This window comes from Hyaena hyaena, unplaced genomic scaffold, assembly GCF_003009895.1.
Source record: "Hyaena hyaena isolate Hyena2069 unplaced genomic scaffold, ASM300989v1 scaffold_18, whole genome shotgun sequence".
NCBI classification, from domain to species: Eukaryota; Metazoa; Chordata; class Mammalia; order Carnivora; family Hyaenidae; genus Hyaena; species Hyaena hyaena.
Window position 1 is genome coordinate 1,577,131 of NW_024080649.1, and position 24,326 is coordinate 1,601,456.

Below are 24,326 nucleotides of genomic sequence, written 5' to 3' on the forward strand. Positions count from 1 at the left end.
GAGAGAGAATCCCAGCAGGCTCCACACCCAGGATGGAGCCCAATGCGGGGCTCCATCTCATGAACCATGAGATCATGACCTGAGCCAAAATCAAGAGTCAGACGATTAACCAACTAAGCCACCCAGGCACCACCACCCCCATATTAACTCTTTATTGCTTTTGAAAATCTACCAATAACAAGAAGATAATTTTTTTCCTAACAATGCTTTTAATGGTGAGTTCCAAGTTGACATCAATCTGAAAATTACATCCTCAGCCCTCTCTCTATGGAAGCAATATAATCTAATCCTTCAATTTCACTATAACCTTCACACAAACATTCTTAACTTCCAATTCCCAGCCTCAACAACTTGTTCCAGCTCTGTCTCTACTAAATGTCTAAATGTTTACTAGAAATCTCCACATGAATGACCTACCAGCTGCTCCCATCCCAAATTCGTCTTTCCTCTCAAACATGAACCTCCTCTGGTGCACTCCCACCCTTTTCAATGGCACACTATCCAATCACCAGTGTCCTCTCCTCATTTATTCCCCAATATTTATAAGTATCACAATGAATGTAGGCATTATGCCAGGAGTTGGGGCACAGAGCAGTGATCTAGATAGACAGGCTAGGTCCCTTGAGCTTAGCTTTCATTTCTTGCTACACCCATAGATGAGTACCAAGGACTGATCTGACACAGAAACACAATGAGTGTTCAGAGACCTTTCCACTGTAGCAGGCATGTGAACAAAGACTCTGCCTTTACTTTTTTTTTTTTTTTAATGATTTATTTATTTCTGAGAGAGAGATAGAGACAGCATGAGAAGGGGAGGCTCAGAGAGAGAGGGAGACACAGAATCTGAAGACAGGCTTCAGGCTCTGAGCTAGCTGTCAGCACAGAGCCCAAAGTCGGGCTCAAACCTACAAACCGTGAGATCATGACCTGAGCCAAAGTCGGATGCCCAACCGACTGAGCCACCCAGGTACCTCCTGCCTTTACTTTTAAATCACTGAGGTAAAGCACATTTGGCTGTGATGCATGTTAAACAGCCAACCATAGAGAGGTGTATTACATACTTTGGTTTTACCTAGAGACTAAGAAGAGGGTGAGTTTTTAATTATGATAAACGTTTTTCAACATGCACACTTAATTTACTGAGGTTTTCTAAGTGTTTTCCACCTTCAATATGGAGAAAAGTACTCTTCTCCTAGGAAAACTGGTTTATCTAGGGCAGTAAGAGACGTTCTAGAGTCATCAATCTGCCTTCCTTCTGGATTTTGATTTGGGACTTTTTTTTTTTTTTTTAAGATTTAAAATAATCTCCATACTCAATGTGGGGCTTGAATTCACAACCCAGAGACCAAGAGGTACATACTCCACCAACTAGCCAGCCAGGAGCCCCTTGGGTATAGGACATTTGTAGGGCATCCTGGAGCATGGCAACTCAGACTGGCATTCTCTGTGTTACATGGCTTCTGGTCACCAAAAAGTTTAAGTAGTTCTTTGGTGACTGGAAATGCCCAATGTCCTTCACAAGCATCTCCTTTTTTATTTTTCTTCCAAGTTTGTCTATCTGTCTGTCTAATCTATCCATCCATCCATCCATCCATCCATCCACCCACCTACCTATCTATCTATCTATCCATACCCAAGCAGGCTTCACACTGTCAGCACAGAGCCCAACTCAGGGCTTGATCTCACAATCAATGAGATCACAAATTGAGCCGAAATTAAAAGTTGGACGCTTAACTAAGTCACCCAGGCGTCCCAAGTAGCTCCTTCTTACATGCAGAAAACTGCTTACCAACTAGGCCATGACCACACTCAGCTGTGGTTTCATTTAACAATCTTCTAGCTGTTACATGTGAAATCTAAAATAATCTAAACTCGGGGCACCTGGATGGCTCAGTTGGTAAGCGTCCGACTTCAGTTCAGGTCATGATCTCACAGTTCTTGGGTTCGAGCCCCATGTCAGGCTCTGTGCTGACAGCCAGCTTAGAGCCTGGAGCCTGTTTCAGATTCTGTGTCTCCCTCTCTCTGACCCTCCCCTGCTCATGCTGTCTCTCTCTCTCTCTCTGTCCCTCCCTCAGAAATAAATAAAATAAAAAAAAAATTTTTTTAAATAAAATAAAAAATAAAATAAAATAATCTAATCTCAGGACAGTCTTTGTCACAACATCTGTTCTTCTTTTACCTTTTTTGGGGGGTCGGGGGAGGGCAGAGGAGGTGTTTAATATGTAATGGAGGTGGCTGGTTATAAAATACATGAAAATAGCCATTCATTTTATATTTTAGGATTTTCTGGTTACTATTTAAATGATACACACAATGTCTTGTCTTACTATTGAGACACTAAGCTCTTTTGGGACCAAGACTGGGTTTTATGGTTTTAAGAAGATAACAGGTCCTTGAAATTTCACACTTTAAGGTATTTTGGTAACATTCCCAGAACACTTTGGAAATTACTTAAAGGCATTTAAATGTTCTTTGAATAACAATCTTAGTATATTAGGGTTATTAAGCATCAAAGGAAAGAGAAATAGAGATAGTTTTAAAAGAATAACAACCATGACCAGAAGCAAGCGCAGGCCTGGAGGAACCAAAACAGCCATTTAAGCACAATGATTTAATTTTGAAAATACCACCAGATAAAATACTGTGTTCAATCATTTTCTCCATTGTTCCAAAACATAAGCCACTAGCACAGGAATGTCAATGAATGCAAAAGGCTGAAATATAACAGGAAATATGGCTGATGTCTCAACCACCCCCCTTCTCCCTGACAAACAAAAGATGCCTAGCAAGACATTCTATCTCACATGCTCCCAGAGCCACTCCCAAAGAGGTCCCCCAGAGATGATGACCATTTCCTAGCAGGAACCACCACACCACTAGGCAGAAAATATTAACCACATGGAACATCCTCTAATAGGCTTTGGAACAACGTGCTACTAAAGCATCCATCAAAACAACTGAAGAGACCCTAAGGGTCAAGACTATCCATCAACAAGCACCAAAAACAACAACAATGAAAATGATGAAACAGTCTACTGTTTGGTTCCCTGACACCTGAGATAGGAAACAACAGTGCTGCCCTCTGCCAGTCCTCTCTCCCAGAACTTTAATATAGTCAGAGTAAGAAGGGGTGAAGGCCTGGAGAAAGAAATCATCTTTTACATCAGCAAAAAACTCTTAGGTAAGTATGCTTTTAAAATATATACTTAACATAGACAATTATTCTGTGTTATCATGTTTTTAAAAAGTTTTTACATTTGTTTAATATACTTGTGATCAAACTGTATTCATAACATTGTATCCTGATTTTTTTCATGTACCTATTTTATTTTATTTTTTTTAATGTTTTATTTATTTCTAGGAGAGAGAGAGACAGCATGAGCAGGGGAGGGTCAGAGAGAGAGGGAGTCACAGACTCTGAAACAGGCTCCAGGCTCTGAGCTGGCAGTCAGCACAGAGCCTGACGCGCGGCTCGAACCCACGAACGGCGAGATCATGACCTAAGCGAACGTCGGACACTCAACTGACTAAGCCACCCAGGCGCCCCTTTCATGTACCTATTTTAACATAAACATTTTTCATATTCCCACAGTTTTTAAGGGTTGTATATTTCAATGACTCCAGGAGCCAGCTTTTCATTTCTCTAGGAACCAGCTTTTCATTTCTCTAGGAACCAGCTTTTCATTTCTCTAGTATTAGACAACTGTACTATTTTCCTTTTTTTTTTTTGCTATAAATTATACACATTAAGAAATTATGGGGGTGCCTGAGTGGCACAGTTGATTGAGTTTCCAACTGGCCCAGAAGTTATAGGATTTGCCTAACATTATCTTTTTTTTTCTTAATTTTTAAAAATCTATTTATTTTAAGAGACAGAGAGGGAGTGAGGTGGTGAGGGGCAAAGAAAGACAGAGAGAGTGAATCCCAAGCAGGCTCTTTGCACTGTTAGCGCAGAGCCTGATGCAGGGCTTGATACTCCAAACTGCGAGATCATGACCTAAGCTGGATGCTTAACTGACTGAACCACCCAGGAACCCCAAGATTTGATTTTTAAGTAATCTCTCTACCCAATGTGGGGCTCGAACTGACAACCCCGAGATCAAGAGTAACACGCTCTACTGAATGAACCAGCCAGGCACCCCAGCATTCTAAGCAAAATATAATTACGGAAGTAAATAACAAAAGATCTTGACGTAAAGTAATACAGTAAATCTCAAAGCCAAGTAGAAGTGTTTCCGGTTCTATTTTGGGGTTATCTGTTCTCATGAGAAATTGAGGGCTGACAGTTTGAGAGTAGCAGTTACCTCCAGGTAGAAAGGAGGACTGCATTTGATACTCCATTCCCATTCCTCAAAGCCTTCATTCTTAATCCTTCATGGTAGAGGAAGGGTAGAAACCCTTAAGGAATAGCTGTGAGAGGTGCAGGGGAGAGCTATCTCTCCAGCAATTCCTGTCTATCCTGGGTCCCAAAGAGTGTGGTATTTTGTCAATGTCAGGCTACTCTGAAAACTGCCTGTATCTAGGACAAAGGCACTACTTACAACTTTTCTTCTAAGAGAAAGATCTAAAGAACAATTGCTTAAGGATAGAGTTTGAGTGTATTTAAGTAATGCAGGAATATTCATCTCTTCCTTCTGAACGTTTAATCTCTATTTTCTAAGTGTTTATTCCCATCCCTGAGACAAATATTTACTTCGTTTCTCATTTCTTTTTTCTCAGCTTAAACAGATAATACTTTAGTGAGCGCATTCCTGACCTAATGGCTAAATCATAGTTAAGTGTTAATGTAGGAAATCTTAATGCTTTCACATTTTTCTCAGTATCTCTTATCATTCTGATTTTCATGAGCCCGCTTTTTAAAAACATCCAACATTTAAATTTTTCAAGTAATTTGGATATTTGGACTCTCTTGGAATACAAAGTTGCTACTGTTTAAGAAAAATAATGTTCCATTACTATGTTGTGCATGAATTCTCAAAAATAGCAAAATCTGCAATTTCTTCCTAGAGACTGTCCTATTCCAACAGTGAATTTATCCTGGAATTGGACCACCTACTATAAATATGCATGAGTGACTTGTCAGACATCAGAAAGGCTCTTCTCCTAGCTCTAAGTTAGTGGTCTCCGATTCCTGTTTTCCAAACACCGTCTGTTACAACTTCTTGTATCAGATGGCACTGCCTACCTAGTGCATTTCTCCTTACTGTATAACCAGAAAATCAGTTCAGTGAAAGTAGATCCTGTTAGCATTACTGGTTTATCTGGTATGTTGGCCTGTTAAATACTGTTGATTACTTTATTACAGGTCAGATTTGATAACTGCCCTCAGCCGCCCCAGAAAACAGAGCTGATATTAAGTAATTATTTGTCAAAAGTTTCATTGCTGGGGCGTCTGGGTGGCTCAGTTGGTTAATAGTCCGACTTCGGCTCTGGTCATGATCTCATGGTTCGTGGGTTCGAGCCCTGCGTCGGGCTCTGTGCTGACAGCTAGCTCAGAGCCTGGAGCCTGCTTCAGATTCTGTGTCTCCCCTCTCTCTTTGACCCTCCCCTGCTCATGCTGTCTCTCTCTCTCAGAAATAAATAAAAACATTAAAAAAATTTTTTTTTAAGTTTCATTGCTATAGCAATGGAGAAACACTTTAAGAATCTGTAAGTCCATCTTTCTCGTTTGAAAGCAAGCGTCTTTCTGCTTATACATAGGAGCTCAAAATATGTACACAGATCAATGGGGCACACTCACCACATTTATGCAGTATCTTCTTCAACTGCGCATTTGAGAAAGTATTTGCACTTACATTCAAAGGAGCCTCCTACACAGCATCCAGCTCCGCAGATGGTAATTGGTCCCTTCCATCTTACTTTGATTTTGTCCTACTAGCCTGTCTTCTATTTGGGCCAGCGCTAAAGTAATAGGAGTTTCTACAAAGAATACAATGTATTTCATAAAACTTTTCCGAAAGGACTTGACTAACAGTGCCAATTTTCCACACAGATTACAAAGCCTTTTAATAATACCACATTATATCTCTTGAGTTATTTACACAAAATATTTCCACAGATGAAAGAAAAATCAATAAAATGCACAATCACAACATCACAGATAAGGTCTGGCATTGATTTATGAACCTAAGACAAAGTTTTGTTTCTTAAACTAATCTGACCTAGTAACATCACCATACTTTAAATGTATCTTATTGCTCTGAGGGGAAAAGAAAATATGCTGCAAAATCCAATATACACTGATAATTAGTTTCATCAAGCTAGTAAGAAACTGATTTTGATTACTATTATTATTTTTTAAAATATTTTTATTTATTTCTAGGAGCGAGAAAGAGAGAGACAGCGTGAGCAGGGGAGGGTCAGAGAGAGAGGGAGATACAGACTCTGAAATAGGCTCCAGGCTCTGAGCTGGCAGTCAGCACAGAGCCCGACGCGGGGCTCGAACCCACGAACCGCGAGATCAAGACCTAAGCGAAAGTCGGACGCTTAACCGACTAAGCCACCCAGGCGCCCCTGATTTTGATTATTAGAATCAGGGACCATCTTCAAGAAATCAAACACTTCTTTTGACCATATTACAAATCTTTATGTCTTTGGATGGGGAGGAGGAGTGTCACTGCTAATCTTACTACTTGTGGATTCTAGTAATACTTAAACAAATCATATATCTGAATTTCCCCCTCAAATAAATAAAAGTGATCAGACCCAATCACTCCATAGGAAAAGCAGGACAATCAGGTGCTAAGAGAAAGCCTGACAACAGAATTTTCATCTGTATAATGAGGAGTCCACCAACAATAGAACTGTCTGCTGAAAATTTTCATCTCTTTGTCCAGTCTCCAAATTCCAAGTCCAAACCCAGTACTTTTTCACATTTTCTGTAAAGTGGATGGCCTTAATTAAAAAACTCTTGTTCGGGGCACCTGGGCGGCTCAGTGGGTTAAGCGTCCGACTTCAGCTTAGGTCATGATCTTGCAGTTTGTGGGTTCGAGCCCCATGTCAGCTCAGAGCCTGGAGCCCTCTTCGGATTCAGAGTCTCCATCTCTCTCTGCCCCTCCCCCACTCTTGCTCTGTATATCACTGTCTCTCAAAAATAAATGTTAAAAAAAAAAGTCTTTTGTTCCCTGGTGCACTTAGTTTTGCAGAAGAAAAGGAGTTTCCTTATCAAGAATGAATCTAGCTTCTCCAACACAAAGACAACTATGTTCTCCATATCTCAACAAGTGTTAAGTGTCTTTTCTAACTTAAATAGCCATTCCCTTCAAGTGAAGGGTCATACTCTACTGGCTCTTCCTTCTGAGACCTTTATGTCCCACAGCTTACAAAAGTCTTCTGGGCAGTGCCCCAATTCGGTTCTGGATACTCACAGGGCACACATTTTCTTCTATAAGATGGTTTATAACCTTTCCTGCTGTCTAGCCAACGCAGCTTTAAACTTTTCTATTCTTGTCCCGTTCTTTACATTCGGCTGCAAGTGGGAAGGTAAACTTTTCACACAACCATTCACAAGTCCCGACCTCCCGCCCCCAATTCCTTCCTCCTCATTCATGTGATAACGTTTTGATGGGAACACCTTACCTCACCTTTTGTCTCTGCTAGTCCATCTGCTTCCTTCCTGGGCTTCAAAGATAGGCCAGGGTCATTGAGACTTGGCCAGTGGGCATTTGGTAACCGGCAGAGCCACCTGCGCTTTCTGGAGTGTCCTTTCTCCCATCTACCACTTGAACACTCTCTCCTTAAAATATTTACCTCCTAAAAGTCCCAACTCACTTTGAAAGACGATGTACCTACTACCCTATGGGCCCTTTGTCTGAGGCTTCCACACCTCACATCCTCATCCACGAAGCGTCCGTCCTCACACAGGTATGGTCTGTCCGGCACGAGGCAGGGGAGCCTAGGTTTCTACGTCCCGTAAAGGGATGGATCATGGCCGAGGTCCTTCCAGGAGCCAAAATTCTACAATTCTATGACCAAATCTGTAGGTCCTATTTTTGAGGTGGGAAGGACAAACTCCCGGGCGACCCCCGAAGTCGGTGACCGCGCTGGCAGTTAGAACTGCCCCCTCCCGCCCAGGCTATGAGTAGCTCCGCCTCCGACATCGGGCGCCGGGGCGCGGAGGAGGCCCGGTCGACGCCCGCTGACTGCCGCGCCATGCCCGCGCCCTCCTTCATCCTCACCCGTCGCTGAGGGCCCGCTCTCACCTGGCATGCTGGCATCGCCCGTCCCACGCTGTGCCGGAGACCATGGGTCCGGACCGGTCTCGACCACCACCCGCCGGCAAAGACGGAGGCTGGCGGAGACGCGCGGGCCCCGGAACCTAAAGCGCAGGCACCGGGAACGCACCGCCTGGTTTCTAAGGAACCGGGAGCTCTGGAAAGAGATGGGCGGGACGGCGGGAAGTCTGCGCATGCTCCTTGACGGGGGTGGGCCCGCGCTGGGACGGGCCTTGATCGAGGTCTGCGCATGCGCACATGCTCGCACTTTGGGGGCGGGGGTTATCTTAGCTAGAGGGCTTGGTCCTTTATTTCCGGCGGTGGCGGCGGCTGTGCTAGTGTGTTACTGCGTCTGCTGGTTTCGGGCCTCCGCCTGGCGTCACAAACAACCAGGTTCTGGGAACTGTAGTGTGCCTTGGTTGTTCTGGAATGAAGGAAGGTCTGGTGTTGGACACAACGACCTGTCGTTGCAGAACGGTAGTTCTCTTGGACTCGCCGGACTCTGGCCTCCTGACTCCTACTGATTCTTCTGTTCTCTGGTGCCTGTCTGGGTTTCTCTTCCTTTGCGTGTTCTTTGGCTGTTCCTTAGATGTTAGTGGTCCTACAGGGACCCCAGCTCCTCCTGATCTCTTTACTGGAGCCTGTGTCCTCCCAAGTAAATATCATTTTGTAACAAGACTTCAGTTCACCATATTGTCTGCCGGAGTAGTGAAACCTGTAAGCCTTACTGTAAAACAGGCTATGTTGGAAATGTGGGATCAGGAGTTATTTCTGCATGGGAAGACCCTCCCCTGCTTTTCTGACTCTTGTGGAGAGTCAGGATCCCCACTCAGCTGGTATTAGGAAGGTGTCCCAGCTCTGGTTCCAGAGTCACTTGTGATAATAGAACATGTCAGTTGAGCTGAGGCAGTTGTTCTCAGAACTGCTGACCAACCGGGTCCAACTGCTTTAGATGACTTCCTGCCACTGCTGCCACCTTCTGAGCATGGAAGACTCCCAAAGTGATGAGAAATTGTAACCTCTAACCTCTCTTCTCATGGAGTTTTATCCCTTTAATCTTTTCCCCTGCATTCTGAACAGCCATGCAGAATCAAAATGTGCTTGTGTTTGACATTTCTGTGTTTCTGTCCCAAGATTCACCCTAGAACAGGGTTTCTCAACAGTTGCACTGTTGACATTTTGTGCCTGATAATTTTTTGTTGTTGGGAGCTGTCTATGCATTGTAGGATGTTTATAGCATCCCTGGCCTCTAGCCAGTAGATGCCAGTAGCACTCCAACCAAGTTGTGACTACCAAAAATATCTCCAGTCACTGCCAAGTGTTCCCTGGGGACCAAAATCACTCCCTGTAGAGAACCGCTAGAAAGAAATCAATTCACTCTGGCTTTACGGAACCAGGACTTTTGTGCTTAATCTAACATTCCATTCTTCCCGGCACATTAACTTTTCCATAAGAGTTGTCGATTAATAGTCCTATAAAATAACCAAGTGAAGCACGCACATACTGTATCCCTCTCTGGCAAGCCTGCCCTATACATGCTAGAATCCTCTACCTCCATGGGGTAGGATTAATCGCATTTTAAGGGTAGGGAAACTCAAGCTGAGAAAGGTTAATTTTCAGAGTTACCCAGTTAGTAAACAGAACTAGGATTTGGAGCATGAGTGCTTTCCCCTCAAACTGACAGGAAGCTAATTCAATAACCCTCAGAAGCACTCGGAATACCCAGTGTTTGGGATAGTGTATTTGGAGTCTATTAAAGTCTTACTCTGAGGACAGGAGGACCTGTAGCCACCGTTTGGAAGCTGAATTTGCTCCTTGTGTTAGATGAAAGCTGTCTGGGGGGAGAGAATTGAAGCCTAAGTGCCTATCCTCTTTGGGCTCTCGCAAACACCTGAAGTCCTGAAGGTTCCTGAGGGGGGACCAGGGGCCTGGCAACCGAAGAGGTGAGCTGAGAAGGGGCCAAACCTTCAGAACAGAGTGTGTGCCACACAGGGGTGCCAACCTCAGGAGAACTCAAAACAGAGACCAGACACTCGTGACTGCTCATGGATGTGTATTTTAATAAAAATAATTCTGTCAAAATACAACAGGAGTTTTTTCATTTCTCAAGTACAATTTAATAGGATGTTTTGTGTTAGAATTCTCTCTAAACCCTCCCACAAGTTTCATGCTAATACCAAGTATCAACTCCCAAGGACAAAGGCAGAACCAGTGTGCACAATGTGGAGGACATCTGTTTCAGCTGTAATTACTAATGGAGGAAAACCCTATGCAAAGAGGCGGCACCTGAGGCAGCCAGAGTCTGCGAACTGGCCACAGGTCCGGTGCATGGGACTGGCAGTCAAGTAGGGTTCTGCTGCCTGGCTGCCACACAGCGTGCATACCTGAGTTGTGAGCAACCAAAGGAACTTTCAGCGCTGACAGTTCTCTGCCTCATCTTCTTTGTGCTTGCTTAAGGGGTAGAAAGGTGCTGGGTGGCTGGGCAGTCCCCACTTCCCCATCTCTTAGTGTCCCTGCTCTGTCAGCCTACCCCCCAGCCACAGACCCAAGTGGGTGAGGATCAGAGGTTCTGGCTTTCTTTGCATTGTCTGCCAGCATCCACTCTGGAAGGTAACAACTGGTGGCACAAGGGGGAAAGGTAAACAGGGAAGGCTGTTCCCCCAGGGCTGGATGGCCCAACAGAGCCAGGTCTTCTTCCTGTCCTGTCAGGTCAGGTCCAGCCCTTCACTGGGGCTCCTCCCAGGTGCCTTCCCCACTGTTGGCTCCCAGACAACAGGCTGGTAGGAGTAGGTGTGCATAAGGGGCTCCTCTGGCTGGCAGGCAGCCCTGGACTATCAGCAAGATAGTGGACTCAAGCAGCTTGGTTTTGATCCTCTCCATGGCTTGTGGGGCAAAGGCTTATGTCCCAAAGGTAAGCTGTCCAATTGGGACAGAGAACCCCTCTGGAGAGGAACAGAGTAAACAACTTGGACTCAGCTGAAACAGAGAGATAAGGCACAGAAAATGGGGAGGTGGCCATGGGAACTGAGCGTGAGCCAGGTGGACACTCAACCCCAAGCAGCACATAGCTGTTCCGGGCCCTCTTGGGCCCTCTCTCAGCTGCTCCACAACTCAAGCCCAGGCACCCATCCCCATCCCTGACACACCCCTGAAGGTACCAGCTGCCCAGACACTGCTGGGGGGTCTCACCAGCCTAAGCCTTTCACTCACCATTTAGCTTCAGGATTAAGCAGTGTTGTACAACCCATGGGGATGAGGTTAGTCCCAGCTTGCGACTAATTTGCTGTGTGACTTTGGCTAAGTCATTTAATCTCCAGGGCCTGTTTCCTTATTAAATGAGAGGAATGGTGGAGTAGATGTTCTCTGACCCCCATTCCAGCTAAAAAAGCCTCTGGTTTTAATTCTCAATCCTGCTCAGCTCTGATCATTTTAACACCTTGATGTTTCTAACCTCTGCATTTGGGAGCTAGCCATCCCCAGCCTCGCACAGGATCAGTTTTCCTTTATAGACATGACAACACCTCCCCAACAGCCCATGGTCTGTGGGGTGCCAGCCAAGGCCCTGGTGGGGACCAAGAAAAGCAGCAGCCTATAGGATCATGTCCCAAGGCAGAACTCGGGGAAAGCACAGGGCCAGGGCCCTCACCCCATCACCAGCAGGTGGTCCAACTGAATCACTTTTCCTGTCCAGCTGTGAGCGTGACAGGCAATGAATATCTCAGGCTGTACCAACCACATGTCTGCTAACAGAGAGCAGGGGTTTACCCAGCTCTTGCCCAGGCATGGACTGAAAGTTCATTTCTGTCCTTGCCCCTTTGCAAGGGCTACCTGTGCATTCCCTCTCACTATGAAGCAGGTAGGGAAAGCCCAGCCCCTCTTGGTGCTCCTCTGGGTAGGCCTCCTTCTTTTCTTCCTCCTGGGCAGTCAGTCCTCTCCACTGATGGCCTGCTCAAGTCCTAGCAGTCATCTCAGCCCTTCCTCTCCTGATTCCCTGATGGTAGTACTGGGACTGTTTCTGCCTCACCGGCTGTGAGGATCCGTCTGAAACGGCTGGTGGGACATTTGTAGAGCCCATGAGGTCCCTTCCTCTGGCCAACAAATACTCATAGTAGTCTTTTCTAAGAGTGGCTGGGGCCACGCTGCAGGGAGCTGCCTGGCATAGCTGCAGTGAAGCCTGGCCTAGTAGGTCAAGAGTTCCATCCACTCCAGCAACTGGCGGCCCAAGTATCTGCCTCCACAAGGTCCTAGCTTCACAACAGAAAGCATTGATTCCATCAGAGCTGTGAAGAGATGGTGAAGATCCAGGCAGAAAGAAGGCAGTCCCTGTACTCAAGGGCCTCTGTCCTGGAATAGAGTCATCTTCCCCGCAGCCTGACACACAGCAGCTCTCGGGTCGAAGGCAGGTAGTTTCCAGGCAATCAATTTAGAGTAAATGAATTATTTGGCCATCTTAACAACAAGGGAAAACAGGATGCTGAATGGGGGAGAAAGGGAGGGGCAAAGTAGGCAGTGAGAGGCAGGGTAGAACGGTAGATAGCGTGCTGGCCAAGGACCCTCTACTCCCTTGCTTTGCTGTGTAGCCCTAGGCCAACCAACTCATCCCTTCTCTGAAGCCTCAGCCCTATAGTTCTCCACCCAGCCCAGCTCTCAGGGGCCTAGGGACCCACACCTCTCAGATGCTGCAAACCAGCTTAGCTTGACCTGCCCACTAAGTGGCCCCCAAAGCCTACTGGGCTTCAGGGAGCTGCAGCTGGGCCTGTGGCTCAACTAAAGGGAAGCCTGAAATAAACACATCACTTGGCTGAGGTGACAGAGATGATTCTTTTTTTAATGAGTTGGACTCAAATAAAAACGTATGGTGTCTGGACAGCCTCACCCAAGAGGTGCTGGACCACTAACACTACGATAAATACTGTGTCTTTTTTTAATATATATATATTTATATATATAATCTCATTTTTTTTTTTACTTATGAAAATAGTAAGCTATCACCAACTTGGATAGGCTTCATCACTAAACGAGCAGAAACCAGCTCAGCACAAGCTCTCCAGAGATAAATACTGGTGGCTCAGTCAGGAGGAAAAAAACAAAAAGATTAAAAAAAAAAAACCCACCCCCTCCTCAAAATAAAATCCCCCCTTTCAAAGTAGAAGGCGCTACATGAGAGTAACCAGCCAATACTGTGTCAGAGGCCGCTGCACGTGAAGACAGAGACTGGGGGGGTGCATGGGAAGGAAGGAAGGAAAAGGGAAGAAAGAAAAGAAAGAAAGAGAGAAAGAGAGAAAGAAAAGAAGAAAGGAAGAAAGAAAGAAAAGGGAGTGGGGAAGGCCAGGCAGGAGGAATGGACTCTGCCCATGGCTTCCAGGTCCCTGCGCCAGATGCCTATGGAGGGCAGGGCTGTTCCAGCCTTGGGGCCAAGGAAGGGCCAGGTGGGGCCAGCCAGCGTGGTCAGCTAGTGCAAGTAGTCGTCGACTCTGGCAAAGGAGCAAGATCCCAGGCCCGCTCGGGCCATGAGCCGTAGACATTCAGATGCCTGACCCAGGGCGAGCATCAGAGGGGGCTGCTTTGGCAGGTTCTGAGACTCTGTGGAGGAGAGACAGGCCTGGTAAATGCTCTGCCCAGGAACTGGGCTCAGGTCAAAGTTCCCTTGGAAGCACAAGGTGGGGGCAGTGGACAGAATCTCTTGGAACACGGTGTTCACATGTCTCTGTGTGAGTATGTCCCAGCCACCAGCCCATGGCCCTGCAGCCATGCCAGGAACCAGAGGACCTTAACTTTCTTTAGAGCAATGTGCTGGCCCAGGCCTATAGTCACAGGCCAGAGTCTATCATGATCTAGCCAGCCAACTCAACTGGGCAGAGAGAGGTCAGGATTTAGGTTCAGCCATGGAAGCCCAAGTCCTGTGAGCTACCAGAAAGTGCCTGGGCAGAGCACACTGCCCTAATTTGGACAAACACCAGTAATTCCTAGGGAGAAAGGGAGGAGCCACCCTAGGCACTCATGGGCCAGTTTCTGTTTTTGTTAGATCCACTCACCTAAAATGGCGCTGTTGAGGGCAGCACACACAGGTTCCCTCTGGATGGGGTCAAGTTGCTGGCCAACTGGGCAGCTCCAGGGATCTGAGTATGCCAGCAGGCTAAAGGCATCCTAAGGGACAGGACATTCTTGAGAGGACTGTGGCACACACCACACACAGACACACCTCCATAACTCCAGGGGCATACAGGGCCTTGCATGGTGCCCCATGAGGGCATGCCACACCCTGAGCATAGGGTGAGGAAGGACTGTGCCCTCTCCGGAGCCTAGAGAGTGTGGCATATAACCCCGAAGTTCTGCTTCCCATTACGGACTTGACTAGAGCCTGCTGTCCTGTTGCTGCTGCCCCCACAGCCCTCCCAGAGTCACCCTGCCCCCTACCCCGCAATGGGGGCCTGCTTTGTATGAAGGCCTGGCTTGTTCTATACCTGCAGCATCTCTGTGTGGGCCAAATTCTTGCCATACTCCTGGCCCAGCTGCTCACTCAGTGCCTGCAACTCGCGACCAAACAGGATAATCCTTTCCGTGGCAGCCTGGTTGCCTCCACAGAGGTGCCGCCGAGGATGCCCATCATCTGCACCCAGAGCCCAGCAGAGAACAAATCAGAAAGAGTAAGGAGAGAAGAGGAGGACTGGGGTGGGGACCCCAAAAGAACATGGCAAGAAGGACCTTGGGAGGACTGCCAAAGGCAAGTTAGGGCTGGGAGGAACAGGTGGGCCATCCATAGCTAAGATGCTTTTAGTCCACCAAGCACATGGTCTAGCGGTCTGGACTTAGAACCTTACCCTTTCCCCACCCTGTACAGATGCACAGGTGCTCACTAGAGTGCCCACCCTCACCAATTCCCTCTAGCCTCAGACACAGGGGCCCTGATCTTGGCAGCAAGCCGGGGGCTTTCCCATTTCAAGCACCGTTCACGATCAGCTAAGGCGGCAGTGGACCAGGTCTGGTTAGAACTTCTCAGGCCGTCAAGGCCTGCCCTTCCCAATCCCCTCCCAGGGGCCAGAAGGCATCTGGACTGAGTCTTTACCACCCATGGGTCACCGTGCTGAGCCATCATTCTTACCCATGCTGGACTCATCTGTCTGCAGGTCCTCATGCTTGTAGGCACCATTGACAATGTGTGTGGATACACTCTCCAGCACACCATTGGGGTAATGCTCAGCTTCCATCTCCATCTCACTGTCACTGTGAAGAAGAGTTGAGGTGGGAGTTGGCCAGGGGGATATGGTTGGAACTACCTGGTTGGGCCTCCATTGATTTCCATTGAGTCAAACCCTGAGGCATGCCTGGGGGCTGCTGAAAGTCACCTGTAGTCTAGCCTAAAACCTCTGCTGCCCAACCTATCTGACCTCAAGCCCCATCCAGTAAAAGCTCCTTCAGTGTAGACCCTAGGGGTTCTGCCAGGCCTGGTCTCCTGGGAGGAGACCACATTCTCAGCCTGGCAGTATCAGTGCCTCTGTAAAGAGTCAGGGCCAAGGAAAGTGGTAGCTGGATCATAGGTAGAACCAGAAGCTGGAGCCAATGACTAGTCTGGCAGGTCAGCAGCTACTACTCCAGGCACAAAGTTAGGATGGAGGTGGGGGTGAAAGATTGGGGGTGGCACTTAAAGGAAGGCTGTAGTGAGCCCAAATGGCACAGAGCAGAAAGCAAGAGGAAGAGGCAAAGCAGGACAGGCACCTGGTCTCCTGGTTACTGGTGCTGCTGTGGGGCTGGGACTTGGTGGAATCTGTTGAGTTGGACTCGGAGTAATTGACGGAGGATGGGGATGAGGAGGACGAGGAGGATGAGGAGGAGGAGGAGGAGCTGGGTGCAGGGTATTTACTGTGGTTCTGTTTGCTCTTCGCGGATGCGACGCCATTGCTGCAGCTGGGACTGTCTGCTCCTGGAAACCAGAGGACAGTCAGAAGAAGAGGGGCAGTTTGCCATCAAATGGAGCCTCAGGAATAACCACAGTGGTTCCGTTTCCCTTCCCCCAAATCCAGCAGTGAGCCTGAGCCCAGCCCAGGGAAGGGCATATGGGTGGCCTTTCTTCTCCACACCAGTTCTTCCCCGAGCCCTCTGGAGAGTGGCTGACCTGTGTTGTGCGTGTGGGAACTACTAGGGCCGTGTCGGGGGCTGAGGCTGGGGGAGCCAGGGTAGCTGTCCTGGGACTTGGGGCTTCGGGAGCTCAAGCTGCGGACCTCACTGTCAGTCCCATTCACCATCTCCACAAATTGTCGGCACCTGCAGAGGGAGCAGAGCGGCAATGCTCTGGGCTTGGTCTGGGCTGTATGTTCCGACCACCAGCTGAGAGGGGCTGGGCTATGGGGGAGCTGGTGGTGCCCAAAACTTACTTGAGCATGAAGAGCAGGTTAGGATTATGCTCCAGCAGTCCTGGATAGAAGCGCTGTGTGGTCTCAATGGCCTCACCCACACGGCCCTCCAGCACCAGCTTCTGGATCTCTGCAGAGAGCAAAAGCATGACAGTGAGTGAGGGGCTGCAGAGCTCCTTCACAGCCACATGCAATACTACCAGCCCTGAGCATGGACTAGCCAACAGTCAGGTGGGCCAGCTCAGAGTAGCATGTCTGGTTGAGATGCTCACAGAGGATGCTGAAGAAAGAAACTGGCCTCCCAGCCCCAAAATAGACCCTGGTTTCTGTCAAGTGTCGGGAGTCTTCAAAGAATAACAGGGGAAAACAGGTGTGACTCAGTGCAGAGGCAGGAGAGCAAATTTGGAGGGCTGCTCCTGTGGAGGTCAATTTGCCAGGGACCTGGGCATGGGGAGGGGCTCTGGCTGTGGGAACATGATCTGGGGCTCGGCACCCAGGCAGCTTGGTGGCCCTAGGGGCTCCTCTTCAGATAGACTTCTCTCCTGTCAGGCCTCACAGCGGGGTAGCAATGGAAGCACAATGGTTTCTGGGTCAGGACTCAAGTCTTGGCAGTCTTCAGGGGCTGCAGCGTGCTCCCTGCTGGGAGAGGAGGTCATCCTCCTCACACTCTGGCATCTTTGACGTTGACACCTCTCAGGCCATCAGCATCTTGCTCTTGCTCTGGGGCCTGGTGCATCTTGCTGGGAGCGACTTCTGGGTCTGAGGCTCTCATTCGTAGATCCCAAGTCTGGGATCCCTTTCCGTCTGTCTGGCTGGGCGTAGCTTCTCTGGGAGACACAGACACATGCACATACACAGAGACGACAGGCTCAGAGAGACGCAAGCAGGCACACACAGACACATAGCCATACACACCCATTCTCCCTCACTCTCCTCTCCCTATCTCCTTAATGGGCTCTGTTTCCTCTTTCCCAACACCCTCCTTCCACAAAAGAGCCCAACACACAGTATGCAGGCCAGTATGTACACTAGGAAAGTTTCCTTTGACTCCTTCCCTTGGTTGTCTGCAAAAGGCAGGACCAGAGGTGGGAGCAGAGAGAGGTGCCACCACAGCAGCCACTAAGAACCAGCCTTCACCCTGACTGACTACTTCAGTCCTTTCTCTGGCCAGGAACAGGCAGAACTACTAAAGCTGAGTAAATGGGAAAGGCAGGACAGAGGTCTGATAAGATGCAAACATACTCTTCCAGAAGACCAGGAACAGGAGGCTGAGTAGAGGCCAGGCTTTGGGGGAAGGAAATAGGCATGGAGGAGTAGGATCCAACCATGTCAGGCGCCAGCCTGTGCTGGGCCCAGAGTGTGTAGTAGGGAGGCTGCACTGAGACATTCATTCTCATGCTGCTGGGCTGTCCTTCAAGACAGTGTTGTTTTGAAGGAGAGACAGAAGAACAGCCTGAGGCTGGGCTGGGGCTGGGCTGGGGTTGTGGACTAGTCTCCTGGTGGTAAGGACCAGAGCTGAATGGACTCCTGATAGGTTACCCAAGGCTGGCATGAGCCAGAGAGCAGAGTTAGGGACAGGTGAGGGAGGGAGGAAGAAAGCAAAGGAGAATCAACCTTACTTTGTCTGTTCTTTATGGATGCTTGTTCTTCCTGAATCGGGGTTTCAGTCATTCGGGCAAAAGCTGTGGCCGTGGCACAATACCCATGATGCACCAGGTAAGATGAGACCATGCTAGAAGAAAGGAAATGCTCAAGGTGACACTCTAGAACTGCATTTCTCACTGACCACCTGAAGGGACAAACTATCTCCCTGTCTGGACTTCCTTACAAACACCATGGAGGTGCAACCTCCAAAGAATAAGAATAAAGAGGCTGAAACAAAATGAAAACTTCCCCCAAAGCTCATGCATTCAGGCTGGAGAGGGGCTGGTCACCAACCTGTCCTGGTAGCTTGGAGGAGGGGCTGCAGTTTCTCTGGAATATGCCACCCACAAGTGGGCAAGTATGATAACAATAATACAAACACAGGCACATGCCACCTCCTTACAGAAGCAGCTGCCTCCTGTGAACTGCAGCAAGCCCAGAGCAGGCCGACAGGCTCTCGGAGGGCTTTCTGGAATGGCACATGGCCAAGCAGCCCAGGAGGTGCCCAGACAGAAATGCTGTGTGCCATGTGTGTACCTTCTATATAGACACAGACACTCTTCTGCAGGCCGCCCCGTGTGCCCATCATAAGCACTACAGCTCACCCGGTGAACCTAGCCCTCAGGAGTGCTGGCTTTAGCGGGTGGTGGGCAGCTAACCTGTGAGCCAAGTTACTCCACGATATGCCACAAGTCAAGGGCCCAAGAAGCCAAGATACAGGCATCAATGCAGCCAACAGGAACACTATCTTTGGGAAATGACCCGGAGAAGCCCAACACCCAGCAGCCATTTAATACCACCACAGCTGGCTGAGAGTGGCACATGTGCGCATATAGCGCAGGCACATGCGTAGAATAGAAGGATGAGTCCTCACATCTGATGTGTACAAAAGTGAATACCTTGGTGTAAATATGTGTCTGATGTCCTTATTGTAACTGCCAAACACAAATGTGAAAGGCACAGAAGTTAAATTGTGTATCCCCTTGCGTTTTAAGGAGTAAATGAGATGATACATACAAAGTGCCCAGCACAAAGAAGTCAATGAAATAAACCTCCTATTGTGAAATTATGTATCCATAGTATTATAGTCTAAATAATAATTATAATAACTATATTATTATCATTATTATAATAAACACAAGGGCAAACATCTATGTTTGACAAAACATGGTTCAGATGAGTGGTCCACATGCACATCAGATGCCACTAACATATGTACAGTCCAGTGACTCAATATTCCTCTTCTTGAAAGGACACCAAGAAAATAATCTTAAATGTGAAAAACTCTTTACCTACAAAAAGGTTACCTATACAAGCAAAAGAAGAAAATAACCTGAACCACCAAGGAGCTCACCAAGCTCACTAAGGAGCCTGTGGTAAATCTGTTTCCAAGCTAATATAGCCATTAACAATGTTCATAAAATGAAGTTGTATGAAATCACAGGATACAACTTATATGTAGGTCTTGGCAAACGCTCCATGTGAACACACACTGGCACACAGATACACACATATAAACAAACACACTGTAAGCTGAGACTATCATTCCCTCACCCAAACAGCTGGAGCAGCTCCACCTCTCCCCTTGCCTGTCCCAGCAAGCCTGCATCAGGGACTGGCACATACTGGCTAGTCCTCCAAGGAAAGGCTTCTCAATAGTTCTGAGGGCTGAAAACAAGACAGTGCTGCTCTTCCTGAGAAGGGTCTGGCCACACAGCCCCTGTCTTAGCTCTCCCCTATGGCCTGCCTCAATATTAATCCATTAAGAAAAGAAGACTGCACAAAGAGCCCAGTGTGCAACCCAGCCCCACCTGAGGGACTCTGCTACCTGGGTGCCTCTGTGGGACAATAACCAGGGCTAGTGAAGCCGAGCCCTTCTCTGCCCATCCTTGGGAGCCAAGCTAATAAGCTAACCCACCTCCTGGCAGAGCAGATACTGGCTACTGCCCCACTCAGGCCTGCAGCTGGCAAGTAGAAGAGAGACCCCAAACCTCGCCTCCCTTGGGGTTCAGCAAGACTGGCTTCCAGGACAGTTTAGGAATTAATCATCCAAGAGCCAGACAGGCTGGCCTCAGGAGGATTCTCTTCCGGCTACCACTGCCAGGAATGCATGGAACTTAGCTAGATGATGACCCTGAGAGGTGATCTCAGGCCAGAGTCACAGCATGATGGATACTCCCTATGGTGGAAAAAAAGTCCACAAATGAAGAGACCACAGGGCATCCTAGTACATCCTCTGCAAAATGACCTGGGGAAGGAAAACAGCTCTGCTGGTGATATTATATGGCAGAGCCTTCCAATCCAGTTGAGGGAGCAAAAGTTTAATGAGGAACAGATCTGGAGAAGTGAGTAGAAGCTGTCCATTCACTAGGAGGGAAGCAGGAGAGCAGCAGGCAGAGTCACCCTGGGAGTGCTTTCCAGAAGGAACAGCTACCCACTAGAGTTCATAGGGGTAGTTTGAAGCTGTACAGGGGCCTATAGGAGGAGAGTGAGGCCCCTGGGATGGGCCAGAGCTGGGTAAGGGCAGGAGTGGGGCACTCACTTCTGCAGCACCGCCTGCCACTCTCCAAGCCGGGCACTGATGGGGAAGCAATGGACAGTGCCTTGGACCTTGGCACGCCACTCCCGCATGTAGTCCTCAATGTCAAACAGGAAGGGCTGCTGCCCAAAGTTGGCGTCCACAATCTCCCCAGGTGTCTGCAGGCCTACGGTGGGGTAGAGGTTGGCCTGAGGAGGAGAATGAAATGTCAGTTGGGCCCTGACGGCAATGGGGCAGCAGGGCCTCGCCTTACCTCTGGTGCAGAGAGGGAAGGCGCTGGTTCCTGCAGGCCGCTACTCCAGCTTTGAGAGAACTGCAGTAAGTCTGGAGGAGGCAGGGCTAAGCCACATTCTGCCCACCTCCCTACCAGAGACACTATTCCCCAAAGCTTCAAGAGACAAAGCAAAAGAAAAGCAAGCCAGGCTCAAAGTAGACTCTCCTGCCCTGCATCAGAGGTTGTGGTGTCCCCAAAGCCTAAAGTCCCCCTTTGGGGCTCAGCCAGGACACATGGAGGTAGGCCAGGCTCCATGACCCTGAAGGTGTACCCACGAAGACCTGCTACATGGGTAGATAATCACTCTTTTCAGAATGATCTAGGACCAAAGATCCCTTTGCCACAAAAAAAAAAGGGGGTATATGACAGGGCAGGAAGGGATGGGGGAGACAGGAAAGGAAGACGGGGAGGAGGAGAGCATGGCAAAAAGGGGGTAGGTAGTTTGGACCCCAGATGTTGGCAAAGGGTAAAGAGAGGCCACTGCCTTTCCTGTCAAAGGCACACTAAGAGGAGGATCTTCTGGCCACTGAGGTTTGGGCATGTCCTTCTGTGGGCATGGGGCTCCCTGTTTTTCATGTATACCCTGCCATGGCCAGCTTTTGCCAGATCACTCCCTCACTCTATGCTTCCTGTGGCTCCCCATTGCTAGTCAACAGTGTCTGCCAGCCTCCTCCGCATTGTTACTGGGCCCCAGTCCTCTTTCCCACCCTCCATCTTCAGGCCATGTGTCTGTCATTCCTGAGGATCACATGTCTTAACTGAACACTGGGTTCAGCCTGGCACAAGCTCTGAATCCTAAGATCTCTAGCTTCCTTCCTCTCCCCTCCCAACCCCTATGCCACAAGCAAAGCCCACCCTCTTCAGCAAGTATTCCCTGACCATCAATGCCCTCAGGGACATGCCCCACCTTGAAGCAGCCATATACTTTTAGCACCTGATGACTGCCCACATTCATATCTGCTACTTTCATGTCATGTCTCTACAGCTAGACCACTCCCTAGCCAGGGTCAGAATTCTCCAGTCTGTTCACTTTGCCTAAGACCACAGCCCCTCTCTGGGGCTTCCAGGTAAGGAGAGAAGGATTCTGATCTATAGATAAGAGTTTCTAACAGGATCTTGGGAGCTGCTCTGGGCTTCAGAAGGCCTCTCAGATCACAAGGGCATTCCTAGGACATCCCAGGGGTGCTCAGGATCCCAAGGCCACCACTGGAGTCAGCAAACCTTTCCTCTTTCCAGAACCCAGCCAGGGTACACAGAGCCAGTCCAGGCTCCCAGCAGTCTGGGTGGAGGCCTTTCATGTGACAAGGCGGGTGATGACTCATAATAATGAAGGACTAGGGTGCAAGAGATGAGGATGAGCCCTGAACTCAGCCAACAAGAAACCTCACCCTTTTCTAAGAAGAGAAAATCCAACAAAGCTTACTCTCTGGCTTGGGCAAACCCTGTGCAATAACAGGCCTAGTCCCTAGGATAGTGGCCTTCCTCAGGGATCTCTGATGAGTAGGCATTGGGTCTGGGCTCCATAACAGTTCAGGAACAATTCTCTATATACCCCAGTTCACAGGCTGTAAGCCATACAGAACTGGCCCAGACTAGCTAAACCATGGAGCTATCCTCATCTCCACCCATGCCATCCCCCCAGCTGCCTTTGGAAATGCCACACATCACTGTCACCTGCTATAAGTCATGGAGGAAGACTAGGCCTTGTTGCTGGAGAGAGAGAAAAGCCAAGAGGTATCCCTACTGGTACTCTCAAGCTGACAGCACAGCATACATCCCTGTTTGGGAAGGCGCAGACTCCACACCCTGCACCTGCAGGCTCCACCGTACACCATCCCAGTCAGCCCCCAAGAGCCCAGAGGGAGAAGACTCAATAATAGTACTTACCGGGAGGTCTGTGAAGGCTATACCTGTGAAGGGAAAGAACAGAAATCAGGCTGCTTGGTCTCCTACCACTCTGTGGGACCACAGAGGGTCCATTCATAATGGCTGGAGAGGGGCTGGTCACCACATCTACCTATGTGGGAGGCCAAGCATGTGCTAAAGCCTGGCAGGTTTAGACCTTGGCTTTCCATTTGCTGGGCCTGGCTGGGAGTAAAGTCAAATACTTGAATATTCATACATAGTTCTTCCACCCTCTCAGGGAAAGCCTACTAGGAAGGACTAAACTCAAATGATCTACCCTGCGGCCTCTTCAGGTCTGATCCTTCTTTTGATCCAACATGTATTTATGGAGACTGTATATGCCAAGCCCTTTTCCATCTACCACCTCATCTAATCTGCATACTACCTCTGGGGAGCAGGCTTTCTTATCCCCATTTTACAAATGAGGAAAGTAAGCCTCAGAGGTTAAAAGATTTCCCAACAGTCATAAAACTAGCTGAAGTGCTGGGCCTGGACTCATTCCTGGTTTAATGCTCTAACACCCTCTCGAAGCTGACAGAGATGGCTCTGAGTGAAGACAAGGACGATGACAGCTACTTCTCTCCAGCCCACACCCAGCCAGAGTCTCCAGAGGTTTCAAGTTGACAAATGACCTGTGTACCCTCTAAACCCTTCTGCAAAGAGACAGGGCTGTTTCCAGGTACCTCAGCCTTGAGTTGGAAGTGAGAATAGAGGAAAGTGGGATCCCAAATAAACGAGCAGGACAGGCACTTCAGAATATCTACCACTCATGTTCTTTAGAATCAGAAATGACTCATGGCCAAAGGAGATTCTTCCAAGGACTCACAGCCTTCCCATTTTTAGAAAATTTCTCATGTCTTCTAGAAGCTCCTGAAGAAGTTTGGACTGAGAAGTTTCCAAACCACTCCTTAGAGGTCCCAGTCTGCCCCCCTAACTCCTACCCATAAGAGAAACTGAAACCCAACAAGACAGAAGAACAGGTGAGGGTATGACAGTAAGTCTCCTAGTAAACTTGGGGCCAGAATCCTGACAGCCAACCAGCGTATACCATGCGCTTCCTCTGTGCTGGGCCCTGGGCTCAGTGTCCCACAAGGAACCATTTAATCCTCAGAACAACCTTGGAAGGTGTATACCATCTCTAACACTAGTTTAGAGACTAAAAAACCAAGATGCAGAGAAACTGTGTACATTCTTTGCCAGGTTATTATTCTACTTACCGAGGGAAGCTCATAAACCCCATTATCCACCTGCCTGAGGCCACTTCTCAGGCCCACATGCAGAGTGGCAGTCACAGCTGGCAGAATGAAATCTGTAAGCCCCCTGCACCCATGAGAAGACCTCATGTCCACTCTCCAGGTCTGCACAGGAGCTGCCTTTGTGGATCTCAGTGTGGCCAGGCT

The 24,326-nt window shown here is 48.5% G+C and overlaps 2 protein-coding genes across 2 annotated transcripts in view; both read right to left on the reverse strand.

Moving 5' to 3' along the window:
• Window positions 1–8,361, reverse strand: part of GFOD2 (glucose-fructose oxidoreductase domain containing 2) — a 41,141-nt gene extending 32,780 nt beyond the window's left edge. Inside the window, exon 1 of the mRNA XM_039221271.1 lies at window positions 8,202–8,361. The gene's annotated coding sequence lies outside the window, so the exon portion shown is untranslated. The remainder of the gene's footprint in view (window positions 1–8,201) is intronic.
• Window positions 8,362–10,249: 1,888 nt separating this feature from the next.
• Window positions 10,250–24,326, reverse strand: part of RANBP10 (RAN binding protein 10) — a 66,435-nt gene continuing 52,358 nt past the window's right edge. Inside the window, exons 5-14 of the mRNA XM_039222666.1 lie at window positions 22,909–22,931; window positions 20,751–20,935; window positions 18,184–18,296; window positions 16,586–16,694; window positions 16,327–16,475; window positions 15,930–16,134; window positions 15,316–15,437; window positions 14,678–14,823; window positions 14,249–14,360; window positions 10,250–13,796 (exon numbers count right to left, since the gene is read on the reverse strand). Coding sequence (XP_039078597.1) covers window positions 13,666–13,796; window positions 14,249–14,360; window positions 14,678–14,823; window positions 15,316–15,437; window positions 15,930–16,134; window positions 16,327–16,475; window positions 16,586–16,694; window positions 18,184–18,296; window positions 20,751–20,935; window positions 22,909–22,931 — 1,295 coding nt within the window. The 3' untranslated portion in view covers window positions 10,250–13,665. The remainder of the gene's footprint in view (window positions 13,797–14,248; window positions 14,361–14,677; window positions 14,824–15,315; window positions 15,438–15,929; window positions 16,135–16,326; window positions 16,476–16,585; window positions 16,695–18,183; window positions 18,297–20,750; window positions 20,936–22,908; window positions 22,932–24,326) is intronic.